The sequence below is a fragment of the Mandrillus leucophaeus genome, unplaced genomic scaffold, assembly GCF_000951045.1.
Source record: "Mandrillus leucophaeus isolate KB7577 unplaced genomic scaffold, Mleu.le_1.0 Scaffold305, whole genome shotgun sequence".
NCBI lineage: Eukaryota > Metazoa > Chordata > Mammalia > Primates > Cercopithecidae > Mandrillus > Mandrillus leucophaeus.
In genome coordinates, this window is record NW_012103199.1 from 727,333 (window position 1) to 743,170 (window position 15,838).

General features: G+C 59.7%; 1 protein-coding gene across 1 annotated transcript in view; it reads right to left on the bottom strand.

The window, feature by feature from the left end:
• Nucleotides 1-107: 107 nt before the first annotated feature.
• Nucleotides 108-15,838, bottom strand: part of SKI (SKI proto-oncogene) — a gene marked incomplete at its 5' end in the record, with an annotated part of 89,653 nt that continues 73,922 nt past the window's right edge. Inside the window, 6 exons of the mRNA XM_011987248.1 lie at nt 108-3,112; nt 3,446-3,676; nt 5,095-5,387; nt 5,582-5,844; nt 6,280-6,395; nt 6,578-6,703. Coding sequence (XP_011842638.1) covers nt 2,924-3,112; nt 3,446-3,676; nt 5,095-5,387; nt 5,582-5,844; nt 6,280-6,395; nt 6,578-6,703 — 1,218 coding nt within the window. The remainder of the gene's footprint in view (nt 3,113-3,445; nt 3,677-5,094; nt 5,388-5,581; nt 5,845-6,279; nt 6,396-6,577; nt 6,704-15,838) is intronic.

Here is a 15,838-nt window from a genome sequence, read left to right on the forward strand (position 1 = left end):
CTGGGGGGGCCGGGGCTCAGACCCACAGGGAGGGGGGTGTCACATGGGAAACGCACACGGGTTTCTCTGTCTCCCCCGCCCCCCAGCAGGAAAGCATTTTTTTTTTCCTCAGTTAAAAACAGCCCAGAAAACAAGACGACTCTCAGGTAAGAAAAGAGTTTCTGAAAAAGGACCCAGCATATACATGTATAATACAACGGTGAAAAAGGAACAAGTATTTACAGGTGAACTGTTTTTACACTGGCTAGTTCTGTACGAAAAGCAGACGTTACGGGTACGAGTTAGCTGCTCCAGAGATATGAATGTTATTGCTGTTGTTTTTCCCTTCGTTAAAAATCTTCTTTCAGTATAGAAATATAATGAGAATTACACTGAATACAAAATCACTTAGATGGAGGGCCTCACACAGAGGAGCCAGCAGCCACGAAGCGGACGCCTCTCCCCCCTCCTGCTGAAAGGAAACTGACTTGCACCTGTGCCAAGGGAAGCCAGGCACGCACCCCTCGGGGCCTGGGACCCCAGTCCAGAGCGGCCCTGCAGCCACAGCTGTCTCCTCAGACTCAGGCCCCTGAGGGTGGAAGCGACCCTGGTGGGCCGAGCTAAGAGCTGCGGGAACTGCCTGGGAGGGTCCCCAGCTCCAGTGGCTGCTGCAGGGAGAGCCTGCCCGCGTCCGGGTCCCACTGACCGCACGGGCCTGGCAGCTGCAGGAAGGGGTGGGCCCAGGTGACACTGGCTGGACCCTCCCAGAGCCGAAGTGGGGAAGGGCTGCCACTGCAGACACAGCGCTTTCCATTTGGGGCAGGACGGGGCGGTGGAGGCGTGAACCCAACGGTGACCATCAGGATGGAGCAAGGGCAAGGAGAGGCTCTGGCCCAGACAGAGCTTGGAAAAGTTCATCTCCCTCTGGGGTATAAAAACTCAAAGCACATGGAGCAAACCTGGTGGCCCCGGGGATGGGGCAGGGCCTCTACCTCACGGTGATCTTCGACCTGTCGACAGGACGGCCACACAGAAGCACGCCAACACACTTAAAGCTTTGCTCCAACTAAATCGTTTAGTTTCCCTTGAAGAAATGACTGAAAAAACACAACTCTGGTAAAACAAGGCTAAAAACAGCATTCTGCGTGTTGCGTAACAAAACCGACCCTTTACAAGACACGGTAATAATGCCCGCTGACGGATCTACCTACGGCAGAGGTGTGGAATCCATGCACACAGATAGAACAACCGCAAAGAAAACAAAAGCAAAGAAAAACCCAAACAAACGCTGCATATACATGATGTCCCTTTTGCATTGCACTTTAGAAGGGGTGGGGGGCTTCAGCAGCAACCAAGACCCCCCCTCAGTAAACCAAGGGCAAAACCCTGCAGGCAATTCCGCCACCCAGACGCGAGGGCTCAGCAGTCTCTGGTCTTTGCTCGTCACTGCCCCGAGGTCGTCTGTACCTGGGCGAGTCATCTCCACCTTCCGTGAGCGCGTGCAGCTGCCGTGGGTGTTACAACGGATTCAAGCAAAGAACTCCGGTAAGATCTTCTTATGTAAATAAATACCGTAACTGTAGGATGGGTAGCCGCCTCTTGTCTACTGGGAAATCATTTTTCAAGCTTGGGCATAAGAAACCTTATACAATTTGCATAAACAGGTGAGAGTAAACGAGATTATTTGGAATAAATGCAAGGAACTTATTCTGAGAGTGGCAGATTCAGTCGCTACTGAAGACAGATATTTTGGGGGTAAAAAGACACGAGTCAGGATTTGCTGTACAAGATGCTGGAAGGCACAGAACGACCCCCGAAGTTCAGTTTTTGCATTTTCGTTTTCTTGTGATTCCCTTGTTCAACCAAGCACCAGAGGGGGTTTCTAAGCACTCGAGCACTTAGGATTTGACTGCTCTATAAATCGGTAAAAACCTCAGTTCACTGGGGAATAGAAAGGGAAGGTTGTTGACAAAGTGCAGTTCTAAATATACGTTTAAATGAACAAAAAAAAAAAAAAGAAAAATTGAAATAATGCTGTTTTGTTCCAATGCTGCAGCCTCAGTCCCAAAATGAAGGGAGCGATGTTTGCCGAACTGAAAGGATCGCCCGGTCAGGCGGCACGTGTGCCCGGAGGGGCTGAGGGTGTGACCGCCAGCCACGGTCACCACCTGACGCAGGTCAGTGCTCGTGGTGGAGGAGCCTGGGCAGAATCACGGGGTGCAGAGGAGCCGAAGACCGTCCCCTCAGCTCTGGGGCAGCTCCTGTGCGGCTCTGCACCTCCTGGTACCCGTGGGGGCAGCGCTGGCATTGACGGCGACATGGCAGGCGGGGTGGGCGTAAGGCGGGCAGTGTTCGAGCTCATCTCGCACGCGGCACTGTCCCTGCTCTCCCTGGCAGCAGCAGGAAGACCTGGGTCCTTGTCGCTGAAAAAATAGACTCTGAAGAAAAACCCCTGCTGTCCTCACGCAGCCGCGGGCAGATGAGCTGTGATGGCTTCCCCGGGTGGGGAGGGTGGGGCGGCCGCCACCCCCACTCCGTTGCGGGTCTTCAGATGGCGTTATGTGTTGGGGGCTTTTAAAAGTTAGTCATTTAAAAATGTGTTGATTTTCTGAATTTCAAGTCTCCTTACTGGTTTTAAATAGCTTATAACAAAAGTGTAAATGTTAGAATGTTCTAGCAAGCAGAGGACCAGCATGCCGCCGAGCTGGCCCCGTCTCCAGCTGCAGTTGGGGGACACGGCTTGCTCACTTGAACTTGGCCAGTAGAAAATTTTGCAGTGGATTCCAAAACTACATGGTTACAAACACTCGCTTGGTAATAGGCACAGTAAGACGTTGTGCTGTGTGGGCGGGCTGCAGGGGCGCGGCCGGGCAGAGCTGCACCGCCCAGCCGCGCCCCCCTTGCACCCGCGTTGTCGGCGGCGCCGCGGCGGCAGGCACGGAATCTAGGGCTCCAATTCCGCAGCGCCCTCGCTGCCCGCAGCCTCGGGGCGGGCCCGCGGCCACAGCTGCTCCTGCAGCTCCTTCACCACCTTCTCCAGGTGCTCCCTGGCCTCGCGCTCCCGCAGCAGGTCCGCCCGCAGCTGCTCCCGGTCGGCCTCCGCGTGCTGCAGCTTCACCTGCAGGTCTTCGATCTGAAAGGGAGCTGCGTGGTTAGCGTCTGCTCGCTGCCCTGCCCAGGCCCGACGCTGCTGCCCCCACCGGAGGCTCCTGCACCGCTCCTGTGCCTCCCCCATGCCACGTGCCGGTCCCTCCTCCACCTGCCGGGACACAGGCTCACGAGACAGGACCCAGCAACCACTCACCCTGTGCCCGTCAGGGTGCGCACTGAACACGGTCCCGGCCCTGGATTCTGCTCCAAGGCCTTTCCGGCTGGGCAGGGCTGCCCACCAGGGCCCACGGTGGCCCCACGCGGTCTGGGCTCCACGCCCGCCGTGCCACGTACCTCAGTCTCCCCACCCGCATACCTGGGCCGAGTACTTGGCGCGCAGGCGGCCCGCCTCACAGCCCTTGTCGCACACCCGGGCCTGCCGCGCCTGCTCCAGCTCCCGCTTCAGGCGCAGCCGGGACTCGTTGGCCTCTTTCATCTTCTTCTCGTTCTCGGCGCGGAGACGCTCAATCTCCTTCCGCAGGTTACGCTTGGCCTCCGTGGCCTCCCGCAGCTTCTCCTTCTTGGCCACGCGCAGGAACTCCAGCTCCTGGGGGCCAGGGACGGCTCAGGGTCACTTCCCAGCCGGTCCCAGCACCGCCCCCCAACCATGGCCAGCAGCCCCCAGCCCGCCCCGTGGGGTCATCCATCTGGCAATGTGCCCTCGAGCCCCGGCCCCAGTGCCCCATCTGTGCCCAACTCATGTGGTGCCCCCACCCCCACAAAGGCTTTTCAGACCCCCATCCTGAGTTTCTGCCAGGCCTGCGGCAGCTGTGCTACACCTGGGGGCCTGAGTCAGTCACACTTGAGGCTGCAGCAGGGCCCTCCCCTGTTCCCCTTGGGGGCAGCCAGCCAAGAAGGCCCCGGCTCCCACCAATGTGAGGAGGGCAGCCTCAGACATCGCACCATCTGAGGGCCCTGGGTCTCCCCACGCGGCCAGATGGAGACATCCATCCACCGGGCGCCTCCACAAGCCCCCCCGCCTCCCCATGAAAATATCCGTGTGACTCACACCCCACGCTGCAAACACACCACATGAATATGCATGTGGGAAATCACACCTCCAACCAGAATCAAGGACAACAGTGGCGGGGGACGCGCTGGGGCGAGGGACTGGCACGCGCAGGGGGGCACGTCGACAACCCTGCAGCTCTGAGGGCCGACGGGGTTGTGTTGTGCTAAAGCCCACGCCGCGGAAGCTGCCAGACACCGCTGAGGTGTGAATTTAGCGAGGCTGGGGCCGGGTGAAGGCCGGGCCACCCGCACACCTCTCCCCGCAGGCAGCCCTGCCTGTGAACTGCGCCTCCCTCAGTCAAGTCAGAAAGAAACCTAAACAACGTAAAAGGAGGCGCGAGACCGGAGCTGCAGCGTGAGAACCGTGAGGCAGAGCCCAGAGAAGCAGCGTGTGCAGGTGGGGGGGTGCGCGCGGGCCGAGCCCTCTCCTTCCTACTTGGGAGGCCTGGCAGGAGCCGCCTCCTGGAACACCAGGCTTTAGGAAGCACACCCCTCACGCCTGTTTTGCAGAAGCCAGGTCTTGCTGGCGGAGCGCGTGAACACCCACTCCTGGAGCACACAGAGCAAGGAACTGTCTCCATGCAGCTGCTCCCGACTCTTTCTGCCACTAAAAATAGCCCGGCCTTCTTTATACCAGAGGAACACGGCTACTTCCTTCGTGGGGCCACCACGCAGGGTGTGTGATCCTGATGGGGAAAGCTGTGGTCAAGCCAAATGCAGGGGCCTCCTGGGATGTCCATCGGCCTGGGGACACTGAGGGGCTCACCATACCCAGAGCTGCAGCTTTCGGGAGACGGACCCCCAAGGTCCCAGGCAGGCCCACTGAGGTGGAGTCGGAGAGGAGCACATGGGGCAGCCAGGAAGGGAGGAGGCATCACCTGTGCCCGTTCACCTAGTGGAGGCTGTGCTCACCACCCGCGCCCTGGACCTCCTAGCGCCACCCACCCTGCTCACCTGGTGGAGGCTGCGCTTGGCCTGCAGGGCTGCGCTGAGCTTCTCCTCCTGCTTCACGCGCATCTTGACCACCTCATGCAGGAACTTCTCTTTGGCTTCCTTGGTGTCCAGGCCGCCCTCCAACGCCTGCCGCAGGTGCTCCAGCTCCGCCTCCAGCCCACTGGGGGTGTCGGCAGGGGCCGCGGCATCAGGGACGGCCGAGGGCAGGGCACGCGCGCCCGGGGAGCCCAGGTCCTTGGCGGAGCTGGATGAGGTAAAGGACGGGGAAGAGAGCGAGGACAAGGAGGAGGTGACTGAGGAGGAAGCAGAGACAGAAACGAAGTCACGGAAGTGCCTGGCAGCTCCACATCAGGGAGACGCGCCGCTCCCAGAGGAACCTGCGAAACACGGGGCCGCCGAAGCACCCCCAGGCGACCAACCCCCTCAGCCAGTGCCACGCCCACAGCCCACGGCCCACAGGTAGGCACAGAAAGCGACTCACACGTACATTCCTCCCTGCTTTCCACTTCCACCTCGGCCTCTGAGTCCTTGTCCTCCTCTGGGGCAGCCACGGGTGCCAACGTCTCTGGGGCTCCTGGGGTGTCCACAGTCAGCTTCCGCTTCCGAGGCTGGGTGCAAGTGGCGAGAGGCTCGGGGGCCCGGGAGACGGCGGCAGTACATGGAGGGCTGCTCACAACCTTCTGCTGGGCCGGCGGTGCGAGGGCCACGTTGGGGGCCACAGCTGTCTCAAAGCTCTTGTAGGAGTAGAAGCTGGAGAGGCAAACGGGTGTCGGGAAGGTGCCTCTGTCCCCAAGAGCCACCCAGACCCATCGTGGCACACACCCGCTCTGAAGGTGTTAAAGAGGAAAGACTTTCTCTCCCAGCTCTGGTTCTTAAAGTCAAGCTTTCAGTTCCTAAGAACCCGTAAGTATTTTCTACTTGCTGGGTATCTCGCACAGGCCAGACACAGGCCGACCATCACATCAAGAAGACAGGGATCCACCCACGACTCCACCCAGAACACAGGGGGCGCTCTAGGTGTGCTCACCGTCATGACGCCAGCCAAAGGAACCAACACTGACACTGCCCTGACCAAAAGGCGCAGGTCTGGGCACCCAGCCTGCAGAAACATGGGCGCGTCCGCGTGCACAGCCCTCGTGGGGCCTCCCCCGTGGCCAGAAACACCTGTGAATGGTGCCCACTCACCTGTCTCGGATGAGGGCCGGGAGGTGTGGGGAGAGCTCCTTCTCACTCGCTGACACCGCGGGGGACCAGGGTCGGAAAGCAGAGAGGCGCTGGCGAGGGTGAACACAGCCCAGGCTCTGTCGAGAGAGTCGTCTGTGTGAGTGACCAGGAGAAAAGCCACTTCACGTCCCCGAGGCTGTGCCAGGTGCCAGCCCTCAGTAGGGGGCAGACAGAGCCGCCAGCCGCTGGGTCTGCCCAAGGAGAAGGGCCCAGTACCCACCACCCACCACCCCAAGGACCCTGACAGGCCCCACAGCACCTTATTGGAAGAGCCGGCCAAGGTCCGCAGCCAGCTGGACGGCTTGTCCTTTTCGGAAGGCGCGGGGGACTGGGAAGAGGTGTCATCTGTTTTGGGTCTTATGGAGGCCGGGGGCTCAGAGGAAACCTGCGATCAATGAAAGGACTTGTTGGTACATCTGGTTCCCAGGGCATGGTCCCTCCACCACCCCGTGGCCAGCGTGGCAGTCACAGCCCCAGGCACTCTGGCCATGAAGGACCCTGAGTGGTGCCCAGGGCATGGTCCCTCCACCACCCCGTGGCCAGCGTGGCAGTCACAGCCCCAGGCACTCTGGCCATGAAGGACCCTGAGTGGTGCAGAAGGCAGATTCCACGGCACCCCCCAGGAGGCCGAGTCCACTTTGCATAAAGGCCCTTGGGTCACGCGCAACAGGTGCATGGAGGCTGTGCTGAGGAACAGGTCATCTCCGAGAGAACAAAGCGGACCCTGTCCTGCCATTCCGGGTGACCTCACCCACGGCTGCAGCAGGTTTCAGATGGAGAACCAAGACCCACTCTCCCCTTCCACAGCAGCTCAGCCTGGCCCGGAGTCCCTCGTCCTTCTCCTGCCAAACCCCTTTCCAAGAACCCGAGTGTGTTCTCAGAGGGTGCCCATGCTGGGCACTCAGCTCAAACAGCCACAGCGCAGCGAGAGCCACTCACGACAGATGCGTCTGGGAAGGGCAGCTGCGGCACAGGGGTGGTTTGCGAGAAGGGGACACCGTGTCCCTGTGGGCCACTGGCACCAGTGCATTGAAGAGTGGGCATTCTGGCTACCCCGTCCCCACAGGAAGGAAACATTTTCAAAACGAAGGACACCATCCCCGAAGGAGCCTTGGTCTACAGGATGGCACCACACACACCTTTTCCTCGTTCCCTGCCAGCCCTGCTGCTGGAGGAAGCTTAGCGAAGGTGCCCGGACCCAGCCCACCCAGAACCAGGTGTTGTGTGTCAGGTACCCAGGCACATCCCCCAAGAACCAGTGAATGATACGGGCTGTGTGCTGGGGGCCTGAGCCGGTACATCCAGCCTCAGGCAAACATGAACTCCCCCAGCCCTGTGGCTGGAGATCCCTGAGACACGCCGCCCACAAGGCACAAATGAGACCCAAGGTCTCTTCCCAAGCAAAATCACAGGGCAGTCTCTGTACGACCAGGCATTCCTCTACTGCCAAAGACCCCACAGGACAGCACAGAGTTCCCAGGGCAGCTGGTGCCAGGTCTACACCACGGGCCAGTGCAGAAGAGGCCACACAGGGCAAGGAACCCTTCACGGGGTGAGGTCCTGCTCACTCTGCTGAGGCCAACCTCAAGCGGGGGCAGCACAGTGGGGCGGTGGGGGCGCTGCCCTTGCCCTCAGCCAGGAAGCCTTGGTGGACAGAGCACACTCAGAGCCGGGGGCTCTTCCCACCTCCAGGACTCCAGGAGGAGACGCAGCATCAGGAACCAGCCTCCTGGAGGCAGCAGGGACCCTGCTTCCCTAGGGATAAGGTGGGGCACAGGGCAGGCTGTCCATCAAGGCGCCCCAATTACGGGGATGGAGGGCCCTGGGGGAAGATCTGGCCAAAGCCTGTGGCCTCCCCTGTAGAACGTGCACATACCCTGCAGCCCTCAGGGAACAAGCAGGGTGGGGCCAGGGGAGGGGCAGGTGCCTGGCTCTGACCTGGGCCCAAGGGAGAAAGGTAAGTGTTCGGGCACAGGGCCGTGGATGCAGGGCAGGCAGCCCCTGAAGGCTCACGCAGCCCTGGCTGTGGACGGTTTTTTTCAGAGACACTAAAATAGCTGTTCAGGAAAAAAGACACTGAAAATACCCCCTCTATGTGGTAGCTTTCGAGGGGAAGTGAGTGTTGGTGACGTCTGGTGGAGGCCCTGACCGCAGGGTGCCGTGCCTGTGTCCAGCAGGGGCGGGTGCCATCCTAGCTGCAGCAGAGCCCCTTCCGGAATCATGTGGACCCTCCCAAGAGGCACAGAAGGCCGAGGACGCCCAGCTGGGTGGAGCTTCCTGTCTAAGCAGCCACTGAAGCGGGCGCGGAAATTCGGCTCAGTTCTCACCCGGGGAAAAGCCACTACAGCCAGCGCTGACTCCGGGAGACTCAGAGACTCCTTGAGGGGAAAGAGTCAGACGCCTCAGGCCACCTCCATGACAGCCAACATCTGAGAACACGGCTCTGTCTGGCGGGGCCCCAGCAGCTGCCCTGTGGAGGTGGTGGGAGGACCATAGGCCCAGGACCCCGACCCCCATCCGCTCAGTGGGGGTGGCCGAGGACCCTGTGGATCTGGAGGGTCGAGGCAGATGGGCTCGGGGCCATCCTTGGGGCCAGGGAGGCTCCTGGTCTTCAGGGGGCCAGGACGAGCCTTCGGAGACATGACTCCGTTAAGACCCCGGCTCCTCATCAGGCACTCCCCAGCTCTCGGAGCGGGCTCTCTGCAGCATCACGAGGGGAATGTGTAAACAGAAGGTGTCTGAGCCCTTGTGGGCCGGTCGGAAGTGACAGTCTCAGAGGGACTGTCACCTGAGCAGTATTGGTTTCTCAAAGCCCCAGGAAGCAGACAGCCGTCTTCAGGCCTGGGATGCCACCCGCCCTACCAAGGCCCCCGGGGCCCCAGTGTCAGCTGTCGGTCAGGGACAAAACCACACCCAGTGACAGACGGCTGAGTCTTCCTCTGGGAAGAGCAGCCACAACCGCTGGCCTCTGGTGTGACCCTTCTTGGGGCTTCAAAACTGGCCCTTGGAGCCCACAGGCCATGAGGCAGGAGCACGGCTCTGGACCTGACACACCAAAGCAATGGGGCTGGGCCATCCCAAAGCCCTTCAGGCCACTGTCAGCTTGCACAGCGGAGGCCAGCCAACACGCCGCGCTGCCCCGTGGCCACTTCTCCTCCTGGGGTCCTTCCCCACACCCCGACAATGACCAGGCAAGCTACCTGGCCAGCAGGCACCCGGGGAATGAGTGTGAGCGTGCACCCACGTGCAGGTGCCCCCCTGCCAGGGCAGGGCTGAGGAACAGTGGGCCCAAGGTTGTGGACACCCTAGGCCCTCTGATGGAACAGTTCTTGCCCAAAGCCCACAGGACCTATGCAGAGGCGGTGGCCCAAACAGGTGAGGAGCTGGCAGTGGCCGCCTGCCCAGAACGGGGCAGCCACAGTATACTGCTACAGGCAAGCCAGCGGCTCCCCATGGGGGGTGTCCCAGAAAAGACGCTCTCCAAAAATGCACACCCCACCCTCGGGGGCCCTGCGTATCAGGCCTGCAAGGTGCCAAGAACAGAGAAGAGCCATCAAGAAGGCCTTGGGACCCTTTCCTGCCTGGTATGTGCAGACGCTCAGGGCTCAGAGCAAAATACTGACCCATTCCCTGCAATGAGGAAAGGGAGTCTGGAGGTCACGGAACTGCCATCTCCCTTCCCCAGGCCCCTGGCTCAACAAGAGTAGGGGCTGCTTCTCCTGCCAGATCCCACAAGGTCCAAACACACAAGAGCTCAAGCCCCGAGACCAAGGAGGGGCTCCACGTCCCCCACCCTGGCAGGGAGGCTGGAGGCCTGGACGGCTGCCGAGGGAGACGCTGCAGAGGCGGAGGGCACTAACCCGAGACTGAATACAGCAGCGGTTACAGCTGGCCTCCGTCCCCAGGCACCTGAGCCACCCCAGACAGGCTGAACCCAGTCTGCACATGTCCTAACGACAGCTCCTCCCAGGGCACCGAGAGCCCGGGTGGTCAGCTCAGCCACCTCCCCCACTGTGGCCTCAGCGCCTCTCACTTCCAGAGCCCGTGAGGAGGACACGGGCACCAGCTGTGCCCCGCCCGCCCATGTGGTCCCGAGGCAGGGACGGTCACTCGAGTCCCTGAGCTGCTGCCCAGAGCTCCGGGCTGCTTCTCTCACACTGAAGCTGAATGACAGGGCTCAAGGCCACATCCCCGCCCTGCTGGCCACTCGGTGCTGACGGTCGTTGCCTCGAACCTTCTGGGGACACTGGGGTTTGAGTCAACCTTTGCTGAGAGGATTCACACCCAACATCAAAACAACCACACGTAGAGCCTGCTGTGAACCTCCACGACCACCCGGCGTCCACCCACCCTGGGCTCACAGGCACCAGCGGGCAAGGCTCCACCGGACGACAGAAGGCAGATCCCACACCAGGACCCCCCCAGAGCAGCACTCCGGGGAGGCGGCAGTGAGTGGTGGGCAGCAGATCCCACACCAGGACCCCCCCAGAGCAGGACTCCGGGGAGGCGGCAGTGAGTGGTGGGCAGGGAGGGGCGCACAGCAGCACTCATGATAATGTCAACACCACTTCCTCCAACCACAGGGAGAACCACAGGGGACTTCGCAGAGTGGAGAAAACCAGTTTCCTGTTCAACCTGCAGCCCAGCGACCTGTCACGAGGGCACCAGCCTCAGTCACCCCAGGGCCCCGATGTCCAGTGGCCAGATGTGCCCCCATGAGGGGCACAGCATGTATCCTGCTAAAACAGACATTGAGGCCTCTGTGGCGTCAGCTTCACATGTGAACGACGCACAGTGGCAGAGCGGTTGTGCATCCCACAGGTCAGTCCAGGGGCCACCGCCAAGCTCTGTGGGTCAGGCTTCTGTCTCCGCACCTGCACGGACACTCGGCCCACGATCACCTGGTGTCAAAACTGCAGCCTGGTGCGGGGATGGGCCACTCTACGCCCCAAGGCCTACTGCACAGCACAGCCCACCCTGCAACCCCTCCCGTGCGTCCCACTCAGTGTCTTCTCCTGCCAGGCTGCAGCCACGGGGTCAGGGGACCCTCCAGGGGAATGCACACACCACATGGAGAGGCCAGTCTCTGACCCACTCACGCACACCAGGCAGGCCCAAGCCGCCTCTCGTCAGCATGCAGCGTCCGCACCCAGGTACAGCTGCCACGACGGGAACGGGGGGAAACGTGCGGCCACGGGCCGGGAAGTCCTGTAGATGCAGATGCTGCCTCGCAGGGTGAGTCCGTGCGCGCCAGTTCATCTCTGTACAGGGGCCACTGGCCTGTGGAGGGGATAGCTGCCACCAACAGGCAATGCTATGGAGTGGCGCAGATGTTGTAGGTACCAAGAAGTCTCCAGAAGCTGCCAGCCACAGTCCACATGGCGGTGCGGCCCTGGGGCCACAGCAGGTGGAACGGCAGGATCACCCCAATCCAGGTTCTGTGGCGACTGCCTGTGCTGGCGTTCTGACGTTCCCAAGAGGCTGCCTGCGGCGTGGTGAGCGGGCTGGGTGCCCAAGGTCCTGCCTGCGGCCCTGCTCCCGAAGTACGTGGCCCAGCAGCACTCTGCTGTGGTAAGCTTTTCAGTGCGGCTGAAAACCCGGCTGCTATGCCTTAAAAGGATACAACCCAAACTTCAGCCGTGGGCCCAGCGTGGTGGCTCATGCCTGTAATGCCAGCTATTTGGGAGGCTGAGGTGGGAGCATCTCTGGACCTCGAAAGGTGGAGGCTGCAGTGAGCGATGATCCCACCGCTGCACTCCAGCCTGAGCAACACAGCAAGACCGTGTCTCCAAACAAACTCTGTGGTTTTCAGACCATCTTGCCACATTCTTCAAGTGGAAGACAGCCTATGCCCACACCAAGAGCCTGGGCGGGTGCCTGGCACCTCAAGTCAGCATTTCCAAGGGAGGCCACCAATTCTCACCCGCAGAGGCCACGGGCCCTGTGGGAGCAGCACCGTGTGCTCTCATGCCCCTCGCTGCAAAGATGGTTTTTGTGCATGGCCTCCTTAAACGTTTCCCAGAAACCATTTCCCGGACTGAACCGTCCGTGGAGCCGAGGCTGCGACTGTATGTGAAGGTTTTCATAGCAGGAACGCGGCGGCCTCAGTCCAGGCTCCCGCCCCCACAGAAGTGCTTCGATGACACCAAAGCACAAGGAACAGACAGAAAACAGAACAACAAGGCTTCCCAGAAAACAATCATGACATTTTTGTGCTTCAAAGGGCACCATCGAGAAAGCGAAAAGACAGCCCACAGGATGGAAGGGAAAACGTGCAAACCCGGTATCTGACAAGGGACCAGATTCAGAACACGTGAAGAACTCTACAAGTCAGCAAGGAAAACAGAATACACAACCCCATTTCCAAATGGGAAAGAACTCGAGTAGCCACCTCTCCAAACAGGATGCCAACATCCAGTAACCACACGCAAAGCTGCCTGACATCATTCACTGTGGAAACGCAACCACACCGCAGGGAGACGCCGACTCAGGCCCACAACAATGGCTTGAATTGGGTTGGTTTGTTTGTTTTTGAGACGGAGTCTTGCTCTGTCACCCAGGCCGGAGTGTAGTGGCGCGATCTCAGCTCACTGCAGCCTCAACCTCCCAGGGCTCAGGCAATCCTCCTGCCTCAGCCTCATGAGTAGCTGCGACTACAGACATGTGCCACCATGCCCAGCTAATTTTTTGTATTTTTTTTTTTTTTCTAGAGACAAGGTTTTACTTTGTTACCCTGGCTGGTCTTGAACTCCTGGACTCATGTATGTAATTTGCCCGCCTTGGCCTCCCAAACTGCTGGGACTACAGGCATGAGCCACCGCGCCCGGCCTAGAATTTTTTAGTTTGGACAATGATGACATGGAGACACAGGGACCCCTATAAACTGCTGGGAGGAATGTACGATTATTTTGCTGCTGTGGAAAACAGCCTGGCCAGTCCTCGGAAGCTTTAACACAGTTACATCGCCCAGCAATTCCAGTCCTGGGCGTACACGCAGGTTACTGAAAACACACGTCCACACGACAGTTTGTGCACGAGTGCTCACAGCAGCGAAGCACAGCTGCCCAAGTGTCCGGGGACAGATGACAGGATAGACAGATTGTGGTCTCTGCACACAACGGAGTATGACTCAGCCATGAAAAGGAAGGAAGGAGCCTTGGAAATACTGTGCCAATGCTGGACACAGCCACACATAGCCCAGACACACAGCCACGTGTGGCCCAGACACGGCCACGTGTGGCCTGGACACACAGTAACTTGTGGCCCTCATAGAGTCGCATGTGGCTCAGACACACAGTCGCACGTGGCTGAGACACAGTCATGCATGGCTCTCATACACACAGCCACGCGTGGCCCAGATACACACAGTCACATGTGGCTCTATGGAATGACCAGGACAGGCCAATCACCAAGATCAGTGTCGGATGGGGTTTGGGACCTGGGGAGTGACGGGTCATGTGTATGGAGCTTCTTGCTGGGGGTGACAAAAATGTTCTCAACTTTGATGATGATGGTTAAACCATTAAACTATATTCTGTGGAAGGAAAAAATTTCATGGTATGCAAATTATATCTGAATACAGTCTTAATTTTTTTTTTTTTTTTTGAGACGGAGTCTTACTTTGTCGCCCAGGCTGGAGTGCAGTGGCGCAATCTCGGCTCACTGCAAGCTCCACCTCCCAGGTTCACGCCATTCTCCTGCCTCAGCCTCCGAGTAGCTGGGACTACAGGCGCCTGCCACCACGTCCGGCAAAGTTTTTGCATTTTTAGTAGAGACAGGGTTTCACCGTGTTAGCTAGGATGGTCTCGATCTCCTGACCTCGTGATCCGCCCGCCTCGGCCTCCTAAAGTGCTGGGATTACAGGCGTGAGCCACCGCGCCCAGTGAATACAGTCTTAATTTTAAAAATCTATTTAGAAAACAAAAATATGAGAGTGAATTCTTGGTCGAAAGCCAAACTGTCGAGGTGAATGGTTTTCACCACAGCACGGCCCTCAGAGCAAGACAGGATGAGATGCCTGGGAGCCAGGGGGGCGCTCGGCTGGCATGGAGGAACCAGAGGGGTGCTCGGCTGGCATGGTCGCTGCCGCGACAGGGAGGGGCAGCTCCTACCACAGGGCTGCCACATTGGCACACCTGTGTGGACACACAGGACACCAGGAAGGCTCCAGGTTTGAGTCTTTCGCAGCTGTTTGGGGTCAGGCAGCGCTTATTTGCCACAAAGCCCACAGTGCAGCTTTACCTCTGGAAGCCTAGTTTTTCACCTTCTAAAGCCCATCAAGAAAAGAAAGCTCCATCTGAGCCAGGGGCCTGACGTCCAGTTTAGGGAACATTCTGGTCCCTGTCACCAAGGCCATCCCACAGAGCCCTGTCACCACCCTGAGGTCAAGTTTCCTTTTCAGAGGGGCCCCACTGGGTAGGAGTGGCCTCCACCCCAGGCACAGGGCGTGGCAGTCATGATGCTGTGGAGGGTGGGTCCTGCCCTGCTGGGGGTGCTGCCTGGTGCGGACCCCAGCCCAGGTGCCAGGAGACTGGCAGACGGGGGCCTGAGGGCCCTGGGAGAGCAGGTGGCTCTCGGGGAGACAAAAATGTGAGAAGCAGCTAGAGGGCGGACGGCCAGGCCCCCAGAGGCCTCCCTGCCATGGGGACAGACATGCATAGCCACCCCCGGCAGCCAGCACCTCCCACAGCTTCTGGGCAAGACTGAGGGGCTGGCATCTACACGGACCCACGTTCAGTGGAGGACGTGACAAGGTGGCCCTGGATAAAGCCCAGTGGGGCAGCAGGTGGGTCTGGGCTTACAGGTTCCCTGAGACAGCTAACCGGCTCGGGGGAGGAGGAGCCGGCACGACGTGGTCTTCTTCCTGCCAGAGAGGTCAGGTTGGTCTCTGGGGCCCGCATCCCCGCTCATGGCAGGCACGGCCTTGAGCCCCACCTGGGTCAACGAGGGCAAGACACAGGTTCAGACAAACCCCACAGCCAGAGACGCTGCTGCTGCCCATGGCAACAGGCAATGCAGCTGTGCCCGGGGCCCCCTGCCACCCCTTGTCCCCCAGGGTCATACCCCTTCCACGGCACCCCCAACACAACTCTGTCCCCAACCCTGCTCCCCACCGTGCCCAGGCACCACCAAGTTGACGCTGACACCTCTGTGAGTCCTGTCACTATCTTGCTGGCCATTAAAGAAAGAAGGTGGCCTCCAGCCCCCAGCCATGAAACAACTCCTGATCTTGGGGGCTGGAGCCAGGAGCTCCTCGGAAAGGTCGGGAAGGACCAAGCCGCCCCACCAGTCGGCAACAGCACACCTGAGGGTAATGAAGCCCTTTCACCAAAGCTACAAGAGCAACCTGAATACCACGTCCAGGAATCTCACAACGCCATAACTGAGAGATTAAATTTTAAAAAGAGTTCCTTTCTCAATAGGCAGGTTTTTGGTTTGTTTTTTTTTTTTGAGTCGGAGTCTCGCTCTGTCGCCCAGGCTGGAGTGCAAAGGCGTGATCTCGGCTCACTGCAACCTCTGC